The 20,622-nt window shown below is 43.8% G+C and overlaps 1 protein-coding gene across 2 annotated transcripts in view; it reads left to right on the top strand.

Moving 5' to 3' along the window:
- The first annotated feature begins 1,728 nt into the window (after window positions 1-1,728).
- Window positions 1,729-20,622, top strand: part of KDM5B (lysine demethylase 5B) — a 70,316-nt gene continuing 51,422 nt past the window's right edge. For both annotated transcript variants that reach the window (XR_006272521.1, XM_043484886.1), the window contains exon 1: window positions 1,729-2,077. Coding sequence is in view for 1 of the 2 variants with exons in the window: in XM_043484886.1 (XP_043340821.1) it covers window positions 1,889-2,077 (189 nt within the window). In the remaining variant the exon portion in view is untranslated. The remainder of the gene's footprint in view (window positions 2,078-20,622) is intronic.

Genomic DNA, 20,622 nt, shown 5'->3' with positions numbered 1-20,622 from the left:
CCTCCGCGTCCCCGCGGGCCGAGCGGCCCCTCCCAGCTCCTTACGAGGCCCCGCCGTCGACCCTCCATCAGCTGCAGGGCGCGTCCGCGGGGAGGTGCAGAGGCTGCCCCGTCTGCGGGCCACGGAATCCCGTGGCTCTGGGCTCTACCGGAAGTGGCGGACGCGGGGCAGGGAAGCCGCGGTGCGGGGGCGACCCGGGGGTAGCTGGAGACGGGCGCGCTGTCCTGCTTCTCGGCTGTAATCCGTACGTGTCTGGAGTTCGCCTCAGAGTTTTGCCTACCTGGCGTGGAGGATGCCAGTGTTCAGTGTGATAATAGTCTTAACGCTGCTCCCGGGAGAGAGCACATGACAGGAAATCCACCCCAGCAAGACCCTCTAGAGCCCAAGGCAGAGAGCAAAAGGACTATTCTCCCCAACATTTTATTGTGAAAAATTTTCAAATATTCCATCCAAGTTAAAACTTTATGCAACAGATTCCTCTACACCCCCAGCTAGAGTCTGTGAACACATGAGCACATTCTAACCTGCAGTCTCACGTCCTCTCTACACTGACGACTCAATAGGGTGCCAGCCTCCGTTGGCTTCAGCCTCCGCTGCCCTGGCTTAACAAGATCCTTAAGCCCTAGACAGTAAGGAAAGAATCTGCCTTATCCAAGGACCTTTGGGTTTACTTCAGAGCTTTCTGAAGAGGAGGCTTCTCCCCTCCGTGGCCTTTTAGAGGAAGGATCCTCAAGGATAAGAGACTTTTCCTCAGGTGAATCTAACAGCAGGACTAGGACTCTGTTGACACCTACCTACCAAGGAGGCCCTGGCGAACAGTCCTTCGTGGGTTTGGTTCCCTTATAGAGGAAAGAGGTCTTTTTAGGGTTGAAGTTCTACTTTTTGAGTTCCCTCTCTTCCCTTCTCTGGGGCAGGACATTACCCTCCCCACCCCTCCAAATGTGTCAAAAATGTTATCTCTTAAAGTTACTGAACTTCTTTGTGCTTTTATTGTCTGCTCTGCAAAGTGGTGACAGTAGCTGGGACTCTCGCGCGGGAAGAAGCGCAGATGCAAGCAGCTAACATACCACTGTCCACACCCGCCGTCTTGTTGCTCAAGGAGCACTCTTCCCTGCAACACCCTACCTTCCGGTTAGGTGCTGTCTCCACCACTTGTTGGCCTATATGCAACTTGGGCAAATGGCCTGATCAACTTGAGCCTCGCTGGGTTTATGTTTAAATTGAAACGAGTACCTGCCTCGTAGGGTTGTTGTGTATATTAAAAATTCATCATGAAAGCACGTGCACAAGGCCTAGTACAGAGTGCTAGTTTCTTATTCTCCGGTTGTTTTCTCACCTCTAGGCTGTTGTGACGTTCGAGCTGTCCCCTCTACCTGGAAAAGCCTCCTCCGGCCCCGACACCCCACGCCCCCGGGGGTCTGACCAAATGTCCGCGGACTTCCACCAGGGCGCCTCCCACGAGGCAGGGCAGGGAGGGGCGGGACTGGGGGTCCACCCGTGAGCCCAGCCTCTCCCCCAGACCCGTAACTTCCTGAGGGAGGGAGGGGGCTCTGGCACGCAGTCAACGGTCAGTGGAGGCCGGCTGGGCTGGGCCGTAAGGCCGCGATCCGTTCCCGGGGGCCGCTCCACCCGGCTCGGGGGCGGGCGCTTGGCGCGGGCTGTGTGGGGGTGGGGGTGGGGTGGGACTCCTTTTCCTCGCCGTGGCGGCGGAGGCGCACGGCGTGGCTGTCGCGGCGCGGCGTCGTCGGTCGGTGTCGGAGTCGGAGTCTGAGCAGCCGGATCTGAGTCTGAGGAGGAGGAGGAGGAGGAGGAGGAGGAGGAGGAGGAAGGCCGAGGTGTCGGAGGAGGCAGAGGCCGGCCACCCAGCCGCGTCCGCGGCGCCGCGAGAATGGAGGCCCCCGGCCCGCGCCCCGTGCCGGCCCTAGGCGGCCCCGGCCCGCTGGGGGAGTTCCTGCCGCCGCCCGAGTGCCCAGTCTTCGAGCCCAGCTGGGAGGAGTTCGCCGACCCCTTCGCCTTCATCCACAAGATACGGCCCATAGCCGAGCAGACCGGGATCTGCAAGGTGCGGCCGCCGCCGGTGAGTCTCGAGCGGGGCGCGCGGCCGGCGGGGGGCCGGGAGGCCGGGCCGGGGTGCGGGGCGCGGGGGCGGCGGACGGAGCGCGGCCGGTCCGGGGTTCGGATCCGGACGGAGAGGTGGGGGCACCGGCACCGGGGTCGCGGCCGTGCGCCGGAGCCGCGGGGGCCGAGGGCGGCCGGGCGGTCGGGCGCGGAGGCCCCCGGGGGCGGGGGCCGCGGGTGCGGGGCGCCGGGGGTGCGGGGTGCGCGCCCCGCGAGTTGTCGCGAGGAGGAAAGTTTTCAATATGGCGGCGGAGCCCCTGGTCCTTTGTGTGGAGGCGGCGGCGGTCCGGGCGGCCTCACCTGGCGCCCCACCCTCGGGCCCCGGACCCCCGCCCCGCTCCGGACCCCCGGCAGGTCCCCGGGGACGGGGGCGAGGCGGGGCGGGGGCGCCGTGAGGGGGGACCGCGGGCCGGGCCGAGGGGGCGTGAGCGTGGGCCTCTGGGGGCGGCCGCCCCAAGGCTCTCCGCGACCCCCGCCCGGCCGGGCCCCCGGCCCGAGAGCCGTCCGCGGAGGGCGGTGTCAGCCCAGAGGGCCGAGGCCAGCCCGCGTCGCGACCCGGAGCGGAGGCCGCCGCGCAGCCCCCGACCCGGGCGGTCGTGAGGGGGGTGTTCCCGAGACCGTCCCCAACGGCCGCAACGGCCGCGGCCCCTCCCCCACCCCCCCGCCCCCAGTCGCCCGCTCCCGGACCCGGGGCTGCGCCCACCTTTGGGGCCCGCGTTGGCCGAGGCGGCCTGACGGCGGTTGGACGCCCCGGGACCGTTGGCCGGAGGTTTAACTGTCTCTGGACAGTTTGAGGAGCCGCTCCGCTCCCGCCCCCTCGGAGGAAGCCCCCCCGCCCCTCGCCCCGGGGCTTGCTCTTTGTGGTGACGTTGGAGTTGCGGGGTTCGCGCGTAGCCGCTGCGCCCGGAGGGCTGTGTCGGGGGAGACCCCGATGCCCCCGCCCCCCGGGTCGGATCGCGGACTGGATACACTGGAGTTTTTCTTGGACTAGTTAGAAACGGAGATGAAATTCCTATCTCCGAAAATAGCTGGTCGGCTAGTGTGGGGGAGATGTTTGGAAATCGATGCCTCTCTCTCCAGAAGTGGACACGGTTGCTTGCCGTTGCTGAGGGGAAGTGCGCGTCGGTTGGAGCCCGAGGCCTGCAGAAGTTGTGCGGGGATCGGGGCCCAGGGCTTAGTTCTGGAGGAGGAGGGCGGGCGCGGACTGGTACCGTGGAGCTTTGTGTCGTGCGTTAGGGACCGTGAGTGTGAAGAGTGCGTTCGCCTCAGTGGGGATCTCTTCTGAAACTAGGCAACTTGAGTAAGTTCTCGGTAGCCCAAATGTGTGCCGTCGCTTCCTGGGAGTGAGTTGTCCTCCATGTTGGTATTGTGGTGCAACTAGGGCTGGGGTAAACCCTTTATACACTCTCTCATCCCGTGCCTTTTGGAGGGCTCTTTTCCTAAATAGGTAGTGTTGCTCTGCTTAGGTTTGGCTACTCATTTCCTTATCTTGGTCAGAATATTAATTGTAAGTCCTACAAAACGTGTGATCTTTCTGTCTTTCCCCATTCTGAATGTCTGACAGACATGATGGCCACCATTTTGTATTGAGAGTGGTACATACCACAGCCCGAGAAAGGGTGTTAAAGAGGCACAAATAAACACTCCACAAACATAACTAGTGCTGTGTTCTGGAGATCTCCTTTGTGTGGAGGAGGCTTGCTTCCTCCTTTGTTTAAGAAACTCCTGTGCCAATTGGAAAGAGTTTGGGAGTATTTATTGTTGATACAACCACAAAAGAGAAACCTTTCTAGAAGTTGTAGCTCTTGAAGGGTCTTGTTGGAACAAAGGGTTCTTAAGAGATGAGGATGTAAGCAATGGTTGTTTTAGAAACCGTTTTCTGTGAACAAGTGGTTTCATATAGTTGAAGTAAACCAACAACAAACGAAGAGATAGGAAATGTTTTCCATGGTGATAGCTGTATAATGCCTGTGTTTCTAGATGATTATGACCACTAAGTTTTTGGAATACAAGTGACTGTTAAAATGGGGATTGGGTTTATTGGTATTTTACTTTTCAAAGTAAGGGGAAGAATTACAAAGTATTTATTTCTTTTTGTCCTTAACCTTTGCATCTTTAATTAATGGTACTTAAGGTAGCTTCAGTTTATAGCTGCTTCTCAATGATGGTCCTAAACTACCTGGCTATTGAAAACTTGAGGTTCACAGAAGTTTGTTTGAAATATAGTAAGATAAATGTGACAAAAGGTAATAAATCAAAAAGACGTTACTCAAATCCTGAGATACAGTTTAAAGATGGAAGTAAACCTTTTTTCAAATTACATCAAGTGTCTGGCTTCCTGGACTTTCTTCAATTTACAAGTAATATGACTTTTGGTTTTATTACCCTTATAATGCGAATTTTCATTTCCTCCTTGATGTACTTAGATTTCTTTTTAAGGAAAAATTGTGTTTTCCATGTCACTTTCTGGTATTTGGAGATGATTAATTTTAGGGGTGTAATTATTAGGCAAAAAATAGTTGGCTGGTCAGTGAATTTCTGAGTCTCCTGAGCTTGATTGGAAGATATTTGATGGCTTCAGTAAGCTACTCTGTTATTCTCAAACATACATCATTTGGCCATAGCTAGGCAGATTCCACAAATTTCTTCTCTGGTGGTATCCAGAAGTCAGAGATTTAAGTCAAACCCCAAATGGCACAATAGACATATTTTTCAACTTTAACTTCTTGTGGTCATTTGTTTGATCCCTTTGACATTATAGCCAGAGTGTAAAACTTTCAAGTGTTTCAATACAGTCGGTGTCTTTGAGCCTGTTGGTTCTGCCCTGAGGAACATGGAGGAACTTAAGTATACCTCTTTGTGTGGGGGAGGTTTGAGTGATAGGAGCTTTTCTACTCTCATTCCTGCCCATCATTCTCCCTAATGTTGGGTTTGCTTGATTTTGCCCTCATCCTCTTTGTTGTTTTCCCAGTTTCTTTGGTGTCCTGAGATTTTTCTGTCTGTTTCTTTGCCACCTTAAACCTTTTAACCTTTGGGGGAAAAGCTTATCAATAGAAATATCCTTGAGCAAAGGAAGAATTTACAATAAAAAAAAAAAAAACCACACAGTTTTGTTTATATATATATGCATACACACTATACAGTTCTTCAGTTCAAACTGCAATTCAGTAGTTTTTAGTATTTTCATGGAGTTTTTATAACCTTCATCGGTTGTTAGAGCTTGTTCATCACCCCCCCTCCCAGAAGAAAGCCTGAACCAGATTGTAACCACTTTTTAAGACAGATTTAGAACTATACCTCTCTAAAGAAATTTTTTTTTCTCACTTGATAGGAGGCTGGGTTAAGTATGTCCTACAGTTTTAGTTTGTGAATGTGTCTGCCTTAAAAGCAAACTTCATTTGTTGTAGTCTGTGGATGGGTGTTTAGCTAAATTTGACTTTGCCAGGGTAAATTGGTCACACCCAGATCCTCAGATATCCATCTCACTCTTAACCAATCAACAAATTAATAGACTCATAGAATGGAATGTGAGTGATATTACAAACATATGAAGCAGCTACAGATTTATGTCCCTACTCCCAGTGGAAAAGTTTCCCTTCCTGTGGTTATAGGATTTGTTTTTAAACATTCAGTCTAAACCTTTTTTAAAGAGCAGAATGAAGAGAGAATTGCCTTTGAAGAGTGTTAATTGTTGCAATTTAAAACTGGAGGATTGAGTTCATTATTGAGAGACAGCTATAAGGAAAATTAGAGAAAATGATAAACTGTCAATTTCATTTTTTGTCTCTAAGGTACTTAATTTTCTTTATTTCTGGTTGATAGATCAGTAGTCAACTCATTTACTTGTTTAGTTTGGGAGACAGTAACAAAGTCCAGGATATTTAGGATACTTTAATGTAGGCATACAGTAATCTGCCAGTGAGAGAGTTTTCTTTTAGAAAGGCAAAAATACCATTGTGAACTATTCAATTAAAAAAAAAAAAAGGAATCTGGTTTATGTGCTACAAAACAGGAGCTGCTTGTAGGCTTTGGTAACCTCTCGTTGTTGTTCTGATTGGACCACGTTAGAGTTTGGCTGTAGAAAAGGATAGAGGGACAGCTCATGCCCCGAAATGAAAGTGCTAATTAATTAGGTTCCTGGATTTAGGTTCCACGAAGTCTACTTGTATATCTCTTGGCAGAGGCCATCTTTGGGTTTAAAAACCAGTAACCGAGAAAGACCTTGCTTTCCCCATTGTACAGTCCTTGCATTGAGCTGGTGGTCTGATTTTTTTCTTTCCAAGAGAATTATATATTCTTTGGGGATTATGCTGATATACCTGTTTTATGGGCTAGAAGACCATTGTAGCCTCCTTTTTTTTTTTTTTTTTTTTAAATTATGTGGAATACGTGTTGAGAACTAAAGGACTGACTGTACTTTCTTCTAAGTTTGGGCCCCTTGAGGAGGAGTCATCAGAAGCACACAGAAGCATAAGTTCCTTTGGAGTGGATCCTGCCATATCATTGGGCCACTCATTTACTTTAGATTACTTAGCGTTTGAGACACTAGTAACTGGATTTTAAAATCTGAGTTGCAAGTAACTTGTCTAAGACATGAGAATTGTATGCAGCTTAACAAGGACTTCCTGAGTACTTATTAACTGCTGTGTCCTAGCATGGGATTAACAAAGAGAAAAATGAGATAACACCTTTGTACACTTCAGAAAATTCTTCTAAAAATGCTCCTTTTTCTGTTATTAACTATTAGATGAGTTCAGTGATAACTTTGCTTTTTCAACCTCCAAGTTTATGAAGACTAGTAGGGTAAAGCCATCTCTGGGTCACTAGAACACTTAAGTTCCATAATTGTAAGATGGATGAATTTGACTAAATGTGTTCTTGTCTTTAAAAAAAAATTAAAATTTTTAATTGTAGATCACTCCACTTAAAGCATCATTGCCGTACACCTTTATATGTGGCCTAGAGTCATCCCATCCGTTCGTCTGTTTCATTGTTTTTAATCATTTAAGTTGTCTTTCTGGACTTAGGACTAGTTACTCTGTCTGCTAGAGCCTTCATTTCCAGAGTATAGATGAAGTTTTTTAAGTTATGAAAATAAGCATACACAACATAGTCCCTTTATGTGTTTTCCTGGGTGTAAGAGAGCAGAAGGCAGAGTAGCAGCATTGGATTGAGAGCAAACTGGTGGCCTCAGGTGGAGAGAACAGCTTGGTTTAGCTCTTACTCAGGGCGAGTGGGACTTGGGCAGTTAGGAATGAGGTTGTTAGGGAGTGAGGGCCACTCTGCCTCATCAGGATGGGGATTGGACTTCCAGTCTCTCCAGCGGCTTGTTGCCTTGTGATGTGTTTATGCCGCATCTGTGGGAGCTCCTGGTCACAGAGGCAGGGGCGGGAGGTGGCGCCCCATGTTCCCTCGCCCCGTCTGGGTCCGTCTTCCCATCCGACAGATGTCATCTCAACAGAATGCAGCTGGGAGTTGGGAGTGACTGAGAAGCAGAACCAAGTCCCTTCTGGAAAATGAGTTGGAAGGAGATGAGAGGCAAGGGTCTAATGTGTTGCTGGTCAGGATGTCATTAGGTTTAGTTGTCTGTGAAGATGGTGCTTCCAGCTTCAATGGTGCAGTTACTGTTTCAGCAGAATTGCTGATGAGTATTTAGGTGGCCTCAAATGTTTAAAAGGAGCCATTTAAAAGTCAGGCCATTGACAACTGCTTTCTATCAGTAACCCCTTAAAGTCTACGTGCCCTATCCCCACCCCCCCCCCAAATCATAACTTCGTTTTTCAGGCTCTAAATTAAACATCCCTAGGCAGAAGACATAATGAATGGCTTTTTCTTTTTTTTAAACTTGTTGATTCCATTTCACTTGGAGATCTGTTATTTTACAACAGATGTAGAATTTAAGAAATACTTTGCAGGGATAAAAATAAACTTTTATCAAGGAGAGTGTATGTGGGTTTTTTTTCTCCTGTTATATAAAAGAAGGAGTCAGTGTTTTTAGATTTTGTAAAAGAGTGAGTAGAACCTTGAATCTAATGCAATCATGACCTTGGACAAAGTCATTTTTCCCCAATGTATGCCTTCTTACCTGCTATAAGAAGATCTGACACTGACCTAGGGATGCTGTCCAGACTAATTAATTAATGGTTTGCAAGGAGCTTAAATTCCAAAGCTTACGTTTGCTAACTGCTAAGAAGAGTCTGGGGACAGATTTACAGAGACAAGGGTTATTGCCAAATGCGTATCCCTTATTTCCCTTACAGCAAAGGGATTTTAAAAAGTGAAACTTGAAAAGTCAAAAGCCCAGCATCAAAACTAGAATATACAGAGTGTAATTCTTCTGTTGATTTAGGTGAAACTTTTCTGTACCTGAGTGTTCTTTAAAACTGAAGTTAAAAAAAAAATTTTTTTCCCCCCAAGTAGAGCTGTTAGAGAGTGTTTCAGAAAATTTGCAGTGCGTGTGTGTTATACAGGGAGGAGTTTGTATTTGGAAAGCTTTGTGTTGGGATGGCTCTGATGCTATGGAAGCCCTGTAGATGGAGAGCGTTTTATTTTATCTAACATAATTTAAATAGTCCCAGTGCTTTCCTGACAGGACGGTTAGTAGAATTGAGTCTTACTAGTGAAGTGGGGAGAAAGGTACAACAGGTGGGAGGGAAGGCTTATTTTGGTCCTCAGGACAGAGCCTGATTATGTTCTATTACTGATAAGTAGCAAACTTTTTAAAAATAAAGCTAATTAGAGTTGCTATATAATCATACAAATCTGGATTTCTCACTTTTGTTGTTCAAATATATTATCAATACTGTTTTCTAAATGTCAGTCCACTGGTGTACATACCAACTTTTACAACCTTTGAATGTTGAGTATTTTAATTAAGAGCATGTAGCTAGGCTGAGCTCTGTCTCCCAGCTGTGTTCCTCATGTGGCCTTAGGCAGACTTTTGTGCATTCTTACATTAATTCTTGCCACCTCACAGCTTGATCAAATTGTAGTGTTAGAGAACTAAGTTTAAACCTGAATGTGTTTTCAGCACTTGACTGGGGCTTTTGTTAGGCGTGTGTTCCTGTGAGGCACACAGGTATCTGAATGTGGCCATCTACTCCACTCCTCTAACTCCAGAGACAAAGAACAAATCCTATCAAAACCACATAATTACAAGGTCTTTAAGGCAAGATCCTCCCAATTTTCTGTGTGGTTGTACCAGCTCATCATTTGGTGATATTTAAACCAGATGGGAATGTCTCATCCTTGCCAGGCTTTAACTTGGACAAGGAGAGCAAGGATCTCTTAGGATTTGTACTCTGATATCTTTTTATTTGCAGGAAGGGAGGTGAGGGCATGGAGATGAGCAAAGTCTGTAAAGAGAATTTTTGGATTATAACCCCCTTAAAATTCCAGATATTCCAAGCTTTTTTCTTCTCCCAGAGAGGCTCTCATCCAATACTATGATGCATTTTGAACAAATTGAGAACAGCTACCAGATTTTCCAGTGGAAGGCTGGCTTCAGGGTTTTGTGTATGGTATGGGTTTGGGGTTTTTAAAAGTTACACTAGAAGGCAGCCCATTCTTCTGAGTTCCTCTCTATAACTACTTTTTTTTTTTTAATAACTACTTTATTTTTAATAACTACTGTTTTTTTCTCTAATAACCTTGTGACTTTTCCTGTATTCCATATGTAAAATATATCTTTGACTTATGTATGCAATAGATAATTCAGTTCAGTTCAGTCGTGTCTGACTCTTTGCAACCCCATGGATGGCAGCACGCCAGGCTTCCCTGTCCATCACCAACTCCTGGAGCTTACCCAGACTCATGTCCACCGAGTCTGTGATGGCATCCAACCATTTCATCCTCTGTCGTCCCCTTCTCCTGCCTTCAATCTTTCCCAGCATCAAGGTCATTTCCTGTGAGTCAATTCTTTGCATCATGTGGCCAAAGTATTGGAGTTTCAGCTTCAGCATCAGTCCTTCCAATGAATATTCAGGATAATTGCTGATCAGAATTTTTTTTAGGGGAACAGGGTTTAAAATTTGGTTTAGGATCCAGGGTAATTTGTTTTTGAAGGTTGGTATTAGCTAGTTAGGAAGTGAAAACTTGCAGAGAATAGAGATTTTGTGAAAAGATCGTGGAGCAGGAATCCAAATTGACTTCAAATCCAATTTGACTTCTGGTATGTTTTCCATTATCTAGATGTTATCCTTGAGCTTCCTGCCTTGAGGGTCATGACTGTTTTCAAGGTTTTATTCCATTAACCTGACTTTGAAATGGGGATAATTCTGGCCTTAGTTTACATGATGAAGCATAAAGAGGGTAAGTAAACTTCTCAAGGTCACCTGACTACTAAGTAGAGAAGCCTAATATGAGCCCACACAGTATTCTTAACCATTATCTATGTTGCCTATACCCATGTAAAATTAGGGTTACATAGGATGGTGGACAGAAAATTACGAATCTTGTTTTTTTTTTAATTGAAGTGCAGTTGATTTACACTAACAGTTAGTTTTGGGCTTCCCTGGTGGCTTAGACGATAAAGAACCTGCCTACAGGGATACCTCGGTTCGATTCCTGGGTCAGGAAAATCCCTTGGAGAAGAGACTGCAGCCCCTTGCGGTGGTCCTGCCGGGTAGTTAGTGCTGGCCCCAGGTGCACAGCAGGGTGGCTCAGTCACAGGTGTTCTTTCAGGTAGATAATTTCCTCCTGTAGGCTATTGTAAGATGCTGCATATTGTTCCCCGTGTTGTGCAGTACATGTGTTTTATGTGTAGTAGTTTGTATCTGTTGATCCCACACTCCTAATGTATCCCTTTCTGGCCCTCCCTTTCCCCCTTGGTAACCATAAGTTTTCTATGTCTGTGAATGTGTTTCTGTTTTATACATAGATTCATTTTCATTATCTTTTAGATTCTACATATAAACAATATCATATGATACTTGTCTTTCTCTGTCTGATTTACTTCACTCAGTATGATAATCTTTAGGTCCATCTGTATTGCTGCAAATGGCATCATTTCATTATTTTTTATAGCCGAGTAATATTCTGTTGTATATAGGTACCACATCTTCTTTATCCATTTATCTGTTGTTAGACATCTAAGTTCCTTCCATTTCCTGGCTATTGCAAATAATGCTGCTGTGGGGTGCGTGTATTTTTTTGAAGTTTCTTTTTCTCCAGATATCTACCCAGGAGTGGGATTGCTGGATCCTTGGTAACTCTGTTTTTAGTTTTTAAAGAACCTCTTCCATATTGTTCTCCAAAGTGCATCAGTTTATCAATACATTCCCACCAGCAGTATATAAGGGTTCCCTTTTCCAATAGGTTCAGTAAAAAAACATTTATGTTAACTTAGTTCTTGCTGCTAAGGTAGGACTTTTTTTTTTTTTTTCTTCCCGTCCCGTGCAACTTGTGGGATCTTAGGTTCCCAACCGGGGATTGAGCCCAGGCCCACAACGTTGACAGCACACCACCAGACTGCCAGGGAATTCCGAGAACAGTTAAAGGAGGGTGTGCTGAGAGAAGTGAAGTGACTTGTCTAAGGTGACACAGCTTTTAAAGGACTGATTGGGGAATTCCAAACTGGCTTTTTACTTCTGAGTTCAGTATTCTTCTAATGCACAGTGACCAGTGACTGCCTTCATGGATCCCAGAAATTAACTGGGCTTTTTGGGAAGGAGAGTGTGATCTTTTTTGGTTCCCTTTGGCTATCCTGACACACTGCAGGAAAATCATAATAGAAAGCTGTACTTAGAAGATACCGAAGTACAGTGCCGTTTTGTTTTGTCTGATTTTTGTCATTGTTCAGTCACTTAAGTCATGTCCAACTCTTTGCGATCCCATAGACTACAGCACTCCAGGCCTTCCCTGTCCTTCACTATCTCCCAGAACTTGCTCAGATTCATGTTCATTGAGTCAGTGATGCTCTCTAACCATCTCATCCTCTGCTGCCCTCTTTTCCTTTTGCCTTGAATCTTTCCCAGCATCAGGGTCTTTTCCAATGAGTTGGCTCTTCGCATCACGTGGCCAAAGTATTGAGAGTTTCAGCATCAGTCCTTCCAATGAATTTTCAGGACTGACCTCCTTTTTAGGATGGACTGGTTGGATCTCCTTGCAGTCCAAGGGACTTCCAAGAGTCTGCTCCAACACCACAGTTCAAAAGCATCAATTCTTCGGTGCTCAGCTTTCTTTATAGTCCAACTCTGACATCCATACATGACCACTGGAAAAACCATAGCCTTGATCAGATGGACTTTTGTTGGCAAAGTAATGTCTCTGCTTTTTAATATGCTGTCTAGGTTGGTCATAACTTTCCTTCCAAGGAGCAAGCATCTTTTAATTTCATGGCTGCATCACCGTCTGCAGTGATTTTGGAGCCCAGAAAAATAACGTCAGCCACTGTTTCCACTCTTCCCCCATCTATTTGCCATGAAGTGATGGGACCAGATGATGAGGTTTAGGCAATGTTAATATAAAGGCTTTTCTTACCTGTTGACTTTGAAGTAATAGGAATTCTCAGCTCTAGTATAGGAAACTAAGAAATCCTTTTTTGTCAGCTCTGGTAAATGAAGAAATGGATTGGGTCCTTGGGGTTGGCTCTAGGTTCCATTTAGTAGGCTTATTGATAATGTCAGTAAGTGCCAGGAATTGTTAAGGTTATACAGTGTACAACTTTGACTTAAGGAAACGTGTAATCTACTGGTGAGAAAGATCAGCAACTAAATTATATAGTATGATGTGTGCAAGTAATGGAAATCATATATGGAATGCTTGAAGGTATTAGGGTTGGGCAGATATGGAGGTGGGTAGAGAGTATGGGGAGAGGGGGCTGCCTGGGGTATCTGGGAATACTGGGTTAGGGCAGGGTTAGGGAGGAATAGGAGTATAGAATGAGAGTGAGAATCATGCGAACCCCCAGAAACATCAACGTACAAGGAATGAAGAGGATCTAGATGGAGGTGGCAGGGAATGTGCTGGGAAGCCAAGGAGAGAAAAAAGCTGGTTTGTTGAGTCTATATTTCAGACTTACAGAACTTCTTGGCAGTGATTTTCTCAAGTTTCAACTCTAGACAGAGCTGTAAAATTCTCTATTTAAAATCTGGGAAAGTAGAAATAGAGTTCTATAGTGTGTGTCCCATTGATACCAGGCAGCCCTTCAAATGAGGACCAGTTTTATCAGGCTGGAATTTCCTCATATTTTGGGGTCGGGTGCGTCATAATCACATAATAATCGAATTTATTATTATGCCCACACTGCTCGGCTTGCTGGATCTTAGTTTCCTCGCCCGGGGTTGAACCTGGGTCACAGTGGTGGACGCACCTAGTCCTAACCACTGAACCTCCAGGAATTTCCAAATTGATTATTAAATGTGGCAGTACATGTGAAAGAAGTAAGATAGTGCTATCTGTACAACAGTAGCAGAGATACATCATAAGATAAATTTAAGATTTGGGGGCATAAGACCTGTATCTACTATCCTAAATTGAGCTTGCCTGTGTAATATTACATCCTTTTATCTTTGATACAGAAGATATAGCCTTGAAGCATGGTCAGAACTCGAGTATATTGAATAGACGGTCTGGTTATTCTTCTGTAAATATTAGGTGATTGGCAGTGGGGTGAACAGAGCAGCTTCCTAACAATTCGAGTTCAGGTTCAAGCTTAGTCTTTTCCTTTGAATATGGCTGTTAGGGATCATACGTATTCTAAAATTATTTCCAGTTTTGTTATTAGATTTACAGTTAATATATCTTAATTGCAGCAGGACCGAAAGGTGTTAAATATTTTGCTTTAATTAAATGTACAGCTTACTATTTACATTTCTTTTTTGTACAACTGCAAATGTGTCTTGAGATAGAACATCAAAACAAAGATTTATCCTTTAGTATCTTCTAGGCTCAGGCTGATTTTTTAGTGTCACTGCTGTCCCTTTCCTGACCTTGATTTTTGAATCCCCAAGAGAGCCCAATTTGTCAAGTACTGAAAGTGTAGTGTAGAGCAGGTGTTCACAGATCTAATAAGGCTTTAAAGTTAGGGTGTGGGCTGTTTAACTTTCCCTGCCCTTGTTGCCCAGGTTGGTTTGGGTGTTACCAAGTGCAGGTTGAGGGGGCAGAGTCCAACCTCATTCCTAAAGTCCTTTCCTTGACAGATCATTTTTGTAATCTTTCTGAAGTTTGTAATTTTTTCTTAACTTTAAATCAAAACTATTTATTAAATAATTTCAAAAACTGCAGTATTACTTCTGGATCATAATGTGGCTTGGTGTAGGCATACTGAAGTAATATTTTTACCACTTACAATTGCTACAAGGGAGAAGGATCTGAAATTTCTTGCAGACTCATTCAGTGACCATAAGATGTCTATGAATGACCTGAAATGAATAGTGCTTTCCTATTAAATTTTCATGACTGACCATCATATTGTCAGCCTGTTTAAGGGGAAGATAATTTGTTCTAGAGATTTAGCTTTCTTAGGATCTTTCTTTCAACACCCCTGCAAGAGACTTACCCAGACTTGCCGGTGAGTGTCCAGGAGTCTCCAGCAGAGGCGTGGATTGGCGTTGGCCAGCTGCAGGGTTAGGGCTCTGAGTTTGGCAGTGCACAGGACCTTTTGAAGGAGGTCACCATTATCTTCATCACCCTACCATAGTTTGGTCTCAGGTCAAACAACAGGGAGGGAACACAGCCCTGCCCATCAACAGAAAATTGGATTAAATATTTACTAAGCATGGCCCTGCCCATCAGAACAAGACCCAGTTTTTCCCACAATCGATCTCTCCCATCAGGAAACTTCCATAAGCTTCTTATCCTTAATGACAGAATGAAAAACCACAGTCACAGAAAACTAATCAAACTAATCACATGGACCACAGCCTTGTCTAACTCAGTGAAACCATGAGCCATGCCCCTAGGACCACCCAAGACAGATGGGTCATGGTAAAGAGTTCTGACAAAACGTGGTCCACTGGAGAAGGGAATGGCAAACCACGTCAGTATTCTTGCCTTGAGAACCCCATGAACAGTATGAAAAGGCAAAAAGATAGGACACTGAAAGATGAACTCCCCAAGTTGGTAGGTGACTAATATGCTGCTGGAGATAAGTGGAGAAATAAATACAGAAAGAATGAAGAGACTGAACCAAAGCAAAAACAACACTCGGTTGTGGATGTGACTGGTTATGAAAGTAAAGTCTGGTGCTGTAAAGAGCAATATTGGATCAGAACCTGGAATGTTAGGTCCATGAATCAAGGTAAATTAGAAGTGGTCAAACAGGAGATGGCAAGAGTGAACCGTTGACATTCTAGGAATATGTGAACTAAAATGGACTGGAATGGGTGAATTTAACTCAGATGACTGTTATATCTACTACTGTGGGCAGGAATCCCATTGAATAAGTGCAGTAACCACCATAGTCAGCAAAAGAGTCCAAAACGTAGTACTTGGGTGCAGTCTCAAAAACAACAAAATGATCTCTGTTCATTTCCAAGGCAAACCACTCAGTATCACGGTAATCCAAGTCTATGTCCCCAACCAGTTCTATGAAGTACCTACAAGACCTTCTAGAACTAGCACCCAAAGAAGATGTCCTTTTCATCACAGGGGACTGGAATGCAAAAATAGGAAGTCAAGAGATAGCTGGAGGGGTAACAGGCAAGTTTGGCCTTAGAGTACAAAATGAAGCAGGGCAAAGGCTAACAGAGTTTTGTGAAGAGAATGCACTGGTCATAGCAAACAACACAGGTTCCAACAACACAAGAGGTGACTTTACACGTGGTCATCACCAGATAGTCAATATCAAAATCAGATTGATTATATTCATTGTGGCCAAAGATGGAAAAACTCTAGACAGTCAGCAAAAACAAGACCGGGAGCAGACTGTGGCTCACATCATCAACTCCTTATTGCCAAATTCAGACTTAAATTGAAGAAAGTAGGGAAAACCACTAGACCATTTCAGGTATGATCTAAATCCCTTATGATTATACAGTGGAAGTGACAAATAGATTTAAGGGCTGAGATCTGATAGAATGCCTGAAGTACTATGGACGGAGGTTCATGTCATTGTACAGGAGGCAGGGATCAAGACCATCCCCAAGAAAAAGAACTTCAAAAAGGCAAAATGTTTGTCTGAGGAGGCCTTACGAATAGCTGAGAGAAGAGAAGCTACACCTTTCCAAAGAATAGCAAGTAAAGATACGAAAGCTTTCCTCAGTGATCAATGCAAAGAAATAGAGGAAAACAATAGGATGGGAAAGACTAGAGATCTCTTCAGATACCAAGGGAACATTTCATGCAAAGATGGGAACAATAAAGGACAGAAATAGTATGGACCTAACAGAAGCTGAAGATATTAAGAAGAGATGACAAGAATACGCAGAGTGTGTAGTCACTCAGTCGTGTCCGACTCTTTGCGGCCCTGTGGACTGTAACCCAGCAGGCTCCTCTGTCCATGGGATTCTCCAAGCAAGAATACTGGAGTGGGTTGCCATTTCCTTCTCCAAGAATACACAGAAGAACTATACAAAAAAGATCTTCATGACCCAGATAACCATGATGGTGTGATCACTCACCTAGAGCCAGACATTCTGGAATGTGAAGTCAAGTGGGCCTTAGGAAGCATCACTATGAACAAAGCTAGTGGAGGTGATGGAATTCCAGCTGAGGTATTTCAAATCCTAAAACATAATGCTGTGAAAGTACTTCACTCCATATGCCAGCAAATTTGGAAAACTCAACTGTGGCCACATTACTGGAAAAGGTTAGCTTTCATTCCAATCCCAAAGAAAGGCAATGTCAAGGAGTGTTCAAACTACTAGCACAATTGCACTCATCTCATACGCTAGCAAAGTAATGCTCAAAATTCTCCAAGCCAGGCTTCAACAGTACTTGAACCATGAACTTCCGGATGTTCAAGCTGGATTTAGAAAAGGCAGAGGAACCAGAGATCAAATTGCCAACATCCTTTGGATCATCAAACAAGCAAGAGAGTTCTAGAAAAACATTTACTTCCATTTTATTGACTATGCTAAAGCCTTTGACTGTGGATCACAACAAACTGTGGAAAATTTTTCAAGAGATGGGAATAGCAGACCACCATATCTGCCTCCTGAGAAATCTGTATGCAGGTCAAGAAGAAACAGTTAGAACCGGACATGGAACAACAGACTGGTCCAAATTGGGAAAGGAGTACGTCACGGCTGTATATTGTCACCCCGCTTATTTAACTTATATGCAGAGTACGTCATGCAAAATACTGGGCTGGATGTATCATAAGCTGTAATGTAGATTGCCGAGAGAAATATCAATAAACTCAGATACACAGGTAACACCACACTTAATGGCAGAAAGTGAAGGACTAAATAAGCTCTTGATGAAAGTGAAAGAGGAGAGTGGAAAGTTGTCTTAAAACTCAACATTCAAGAAACTAAGATCATGGCATCCAGTCCCATCACTTCATGGCAAATAGATAGGGAAACAATGGAAACAGTAAGAGACTTTATTTTCTTGGGCTCCAAAATCACTGCAGACAGTGACTGCAGCCATGAAATTAAAAGACGCTTGCTCCTTGGAAGAAAAGCTATGACGAACCTAAACAGCATATTAAAAAGCAGAGACATTACTTTGCTGACAAAGATCCATCTAGTCAAAGCTATGGTTTTTCCAGTAGTCATGTATGGATGGGAGAGTTGAACTGTAAAGAAAGCTAAGCACCGAAGAATTGATGCTTTTGAACTGTGGTGTTGGAGAAGATTCTTGAGAGTCCCTTGGACTTCAAGTTGATCCAAGCAGTCCATCCTAAAGGAAATCAGTCCTGAATATTCATTGGAAGGACTGATGCTGAAGTTGAAACTTCAATACTTTGGCCACCTGATGTGAGGAACTGACTCTTGGAAAAGACCCTGATGCTGGGAAAGATTGAAGGCAGGAGAAGGGGACAAGAGAGGATGAGATGGTTGGATGGCATCACCAATTCAATGGACATGAGTTTTGAGTAAGCTCATGGAGTTGGTGATGGACAGGGAAGTCTGGCGTGCTGCAGTCCATGGGGTCACAGTCAGACGTTGCAACTGAGTGACTGAACTGAGCTGAGGATCTTTCTTAGTGAATTTTAAAAAGGATGCTTCCATTATAGGCTTTATGAGACTTTTGGGACATGCCAAAAAATCTGTATGAATTGCTCCAGATAACTTGGTAGTTACCTATCAAGGGCGTTTTTGTACTTAGCTTGTTCCTACAGAGGGACCTGGGAGGAAACTGTCTTTGAAGTCTGAAAAGCAGTATTAATGGGAGGATTGTTTTATATTTTCATATGGCTTTAACAATAATAACTTTAAGGCATTAGAGGCCTTTGTAAATGCAGAGTATTATTTCCAAGTTTTATTAAAAGTGTTGAAAAAGGAACTTACTGAGACTAGTGCTTAATAACTAAATACCATATGTGTCTATTTTTTTTGCTGATGTATTTTCATTTACCAAGAGATGGCCCATAGAAACAGTGCTTTTCCTTCCAAATATTTTTTATTCAGAAATTAAAACACGTTATTTTAAGCAAGAAGTTGTGTAAAACTGAAAACTGGCTTTTTTACTAAGCCCTATCTATAGGAGTTGTAATTTTAACAGAAATTTTTATCTCTTGGTACTTATTTACTTAGTACAACTATTAAAAACCACATATATTAAAAAAAAACAATAACAACCATGTATATTTGCAAATGATTGCTTTGGTGTTTTCGGGATCTTTTTGGTGTTAGGACTTTAGGGGAGATGGGTTGCCATGTACCTTTTCTAAAAATACTGGCATTACACTGATAGGTCAAGAAATCGTTGTTAGTGGATGGAGAAGACACTTAAAGGACTGCTTTTAAAATCTGGACAGACTGAAGGGGGACCCCTCTAGGGGTCTGTTTGGGTGATTGTTTCCAAGGTTTGGACTGAGTACTCTTGGAGAGTTCACTGGACCTTTTCAGCAGGTTCAGGGGAACTTCTTTTCAACTAAATGTTTAACTGTGGCCAGCTTTTTTTATATACGTTAACCGAAACAACATATACTACAACAGATTGATAGCATAAGATATGAAAATCCAGCTTACTTCTATTAAGGTAGGCATTAAAGAGATTGGCAAAAGAAAACTTCTCACCAGATTCTTTGCTTATTATTAAATGAATTTGTTTAAATATCTTAATTTCTGATGCAACAAAAATGAATAGAACCTATCTAAAATAAAACTCTTTGAGGTCCTCAATTTTTAAGAGTTTAAAGGGGTTGTTTTTGTTGTTCATTCACTCAGTTGTGTCCAACTCTGACCCCACGGACTGTAGCACATCAGGCTTCCCTGTCCTTCACCATCTCCCCGAGTTTACTCAAACTCATGTCCATTGAGTCTGGTGCCATCCAACCATCTCATCCTCTGTCACCCCCTCCTCCTCAGGCCCTTTTGTCTTTCCCAGCATCGGGGTCTCCTTGCATCAGGTGGCCAAAGTATTGGAGCTTCGACTTCAGCATCAGACTTTCCAATGAATATTCAGGGTTGATTTCCTTTAGGATTGACTAATTTGATCTTGCTGTCCAAGGGACTCTCAAGAATCTTCTCCAGCACCACAGTTTGAAAGCATCAATTCTTTGGCGCTCAGCCTTCTTTGTGGGCCAGCTCTTACATTCTTACATGACTACTGGAAGGAACCACCATAACTTTGACTATCCAGACCTTTGTTGGCAAAGTGATGTCTCTGGTTTTTAATACACTTTTGTCATAGCTTTCCTTCCGAGGAGCAAGCGTCTTTTAATTTCATGGCTGCAGTCACTGTCTGCAGTGATTTTGGACCCCACTTAAGGCCAAAAATTTGAGAGTTGCAGTGGTAAAAAAAAGAACTTACTTTTGCAAAGGCTTGACTCAATAGGAATAAATGTAGGGTCTATGCAGAAGTGGTTTCTCTTTGTGCTCAACCTTTGAAGAGGCAATTATAAAATCAGTAGAGGGTTTGGAAAAAATTTTTAAAGAAAGTGTTTTCAAAAGGCAAACAATAAAATTAAAAAAAAAAAAAAGGCAAACAATAGATTTTCTCACATAACCAGTAACAACTATTGAAGTGGGCCTGTTTGGTCTCATTTTGTCATTAAGTTTAAAATTCTTAAAGATATGATTGTGTTTTGCTTTTTGACAGTTCTCTTTTGGAGTCAGGAGTTTGAAATATAAGATAAAAATTGATCCAAATTATTTCTTAATTGAATTTTTTAACTATTTTAAATTTACAGAAAAATTGAGAAGATAGGTCGTTTGAGAAGCTCCTCACCTAGTTCCTTCCCCCTTTATCAACATTCTGTCGATGAACTGTTAGTATGACACATTTGTTAATATAAATCCATGAACAAACACAGGTGAACTTCAGTTTTATCTAATATCTTCTGTTCCAGAATTTCATCTGGGACATCACATCACATTTACTTGTCAGGTCTTTTTGGGCTCCTCTTAGCTGTGGCAGTTTTTCAGATTTCTTGGTTTGGATGACCTTGAC

This window comes from Cervus canadensis, chromosome 13 (assembly GCF_019320065.1).
Source record: "Cervus canadensis isolate Bull #8, Minnesota chromosome 13, ASM1932006v1, whole genome shotgun sequence".
NCBI lineage: Eukaryota > Metazoa > Chordata > Mammalia > Artiodactyla > Cervidae > Cervus > Cervus canadensis.
Note: the sequence above shows the minus strand (reverse complement) of the source record. Positions and strands in the feature narration are given on the sequence as shown.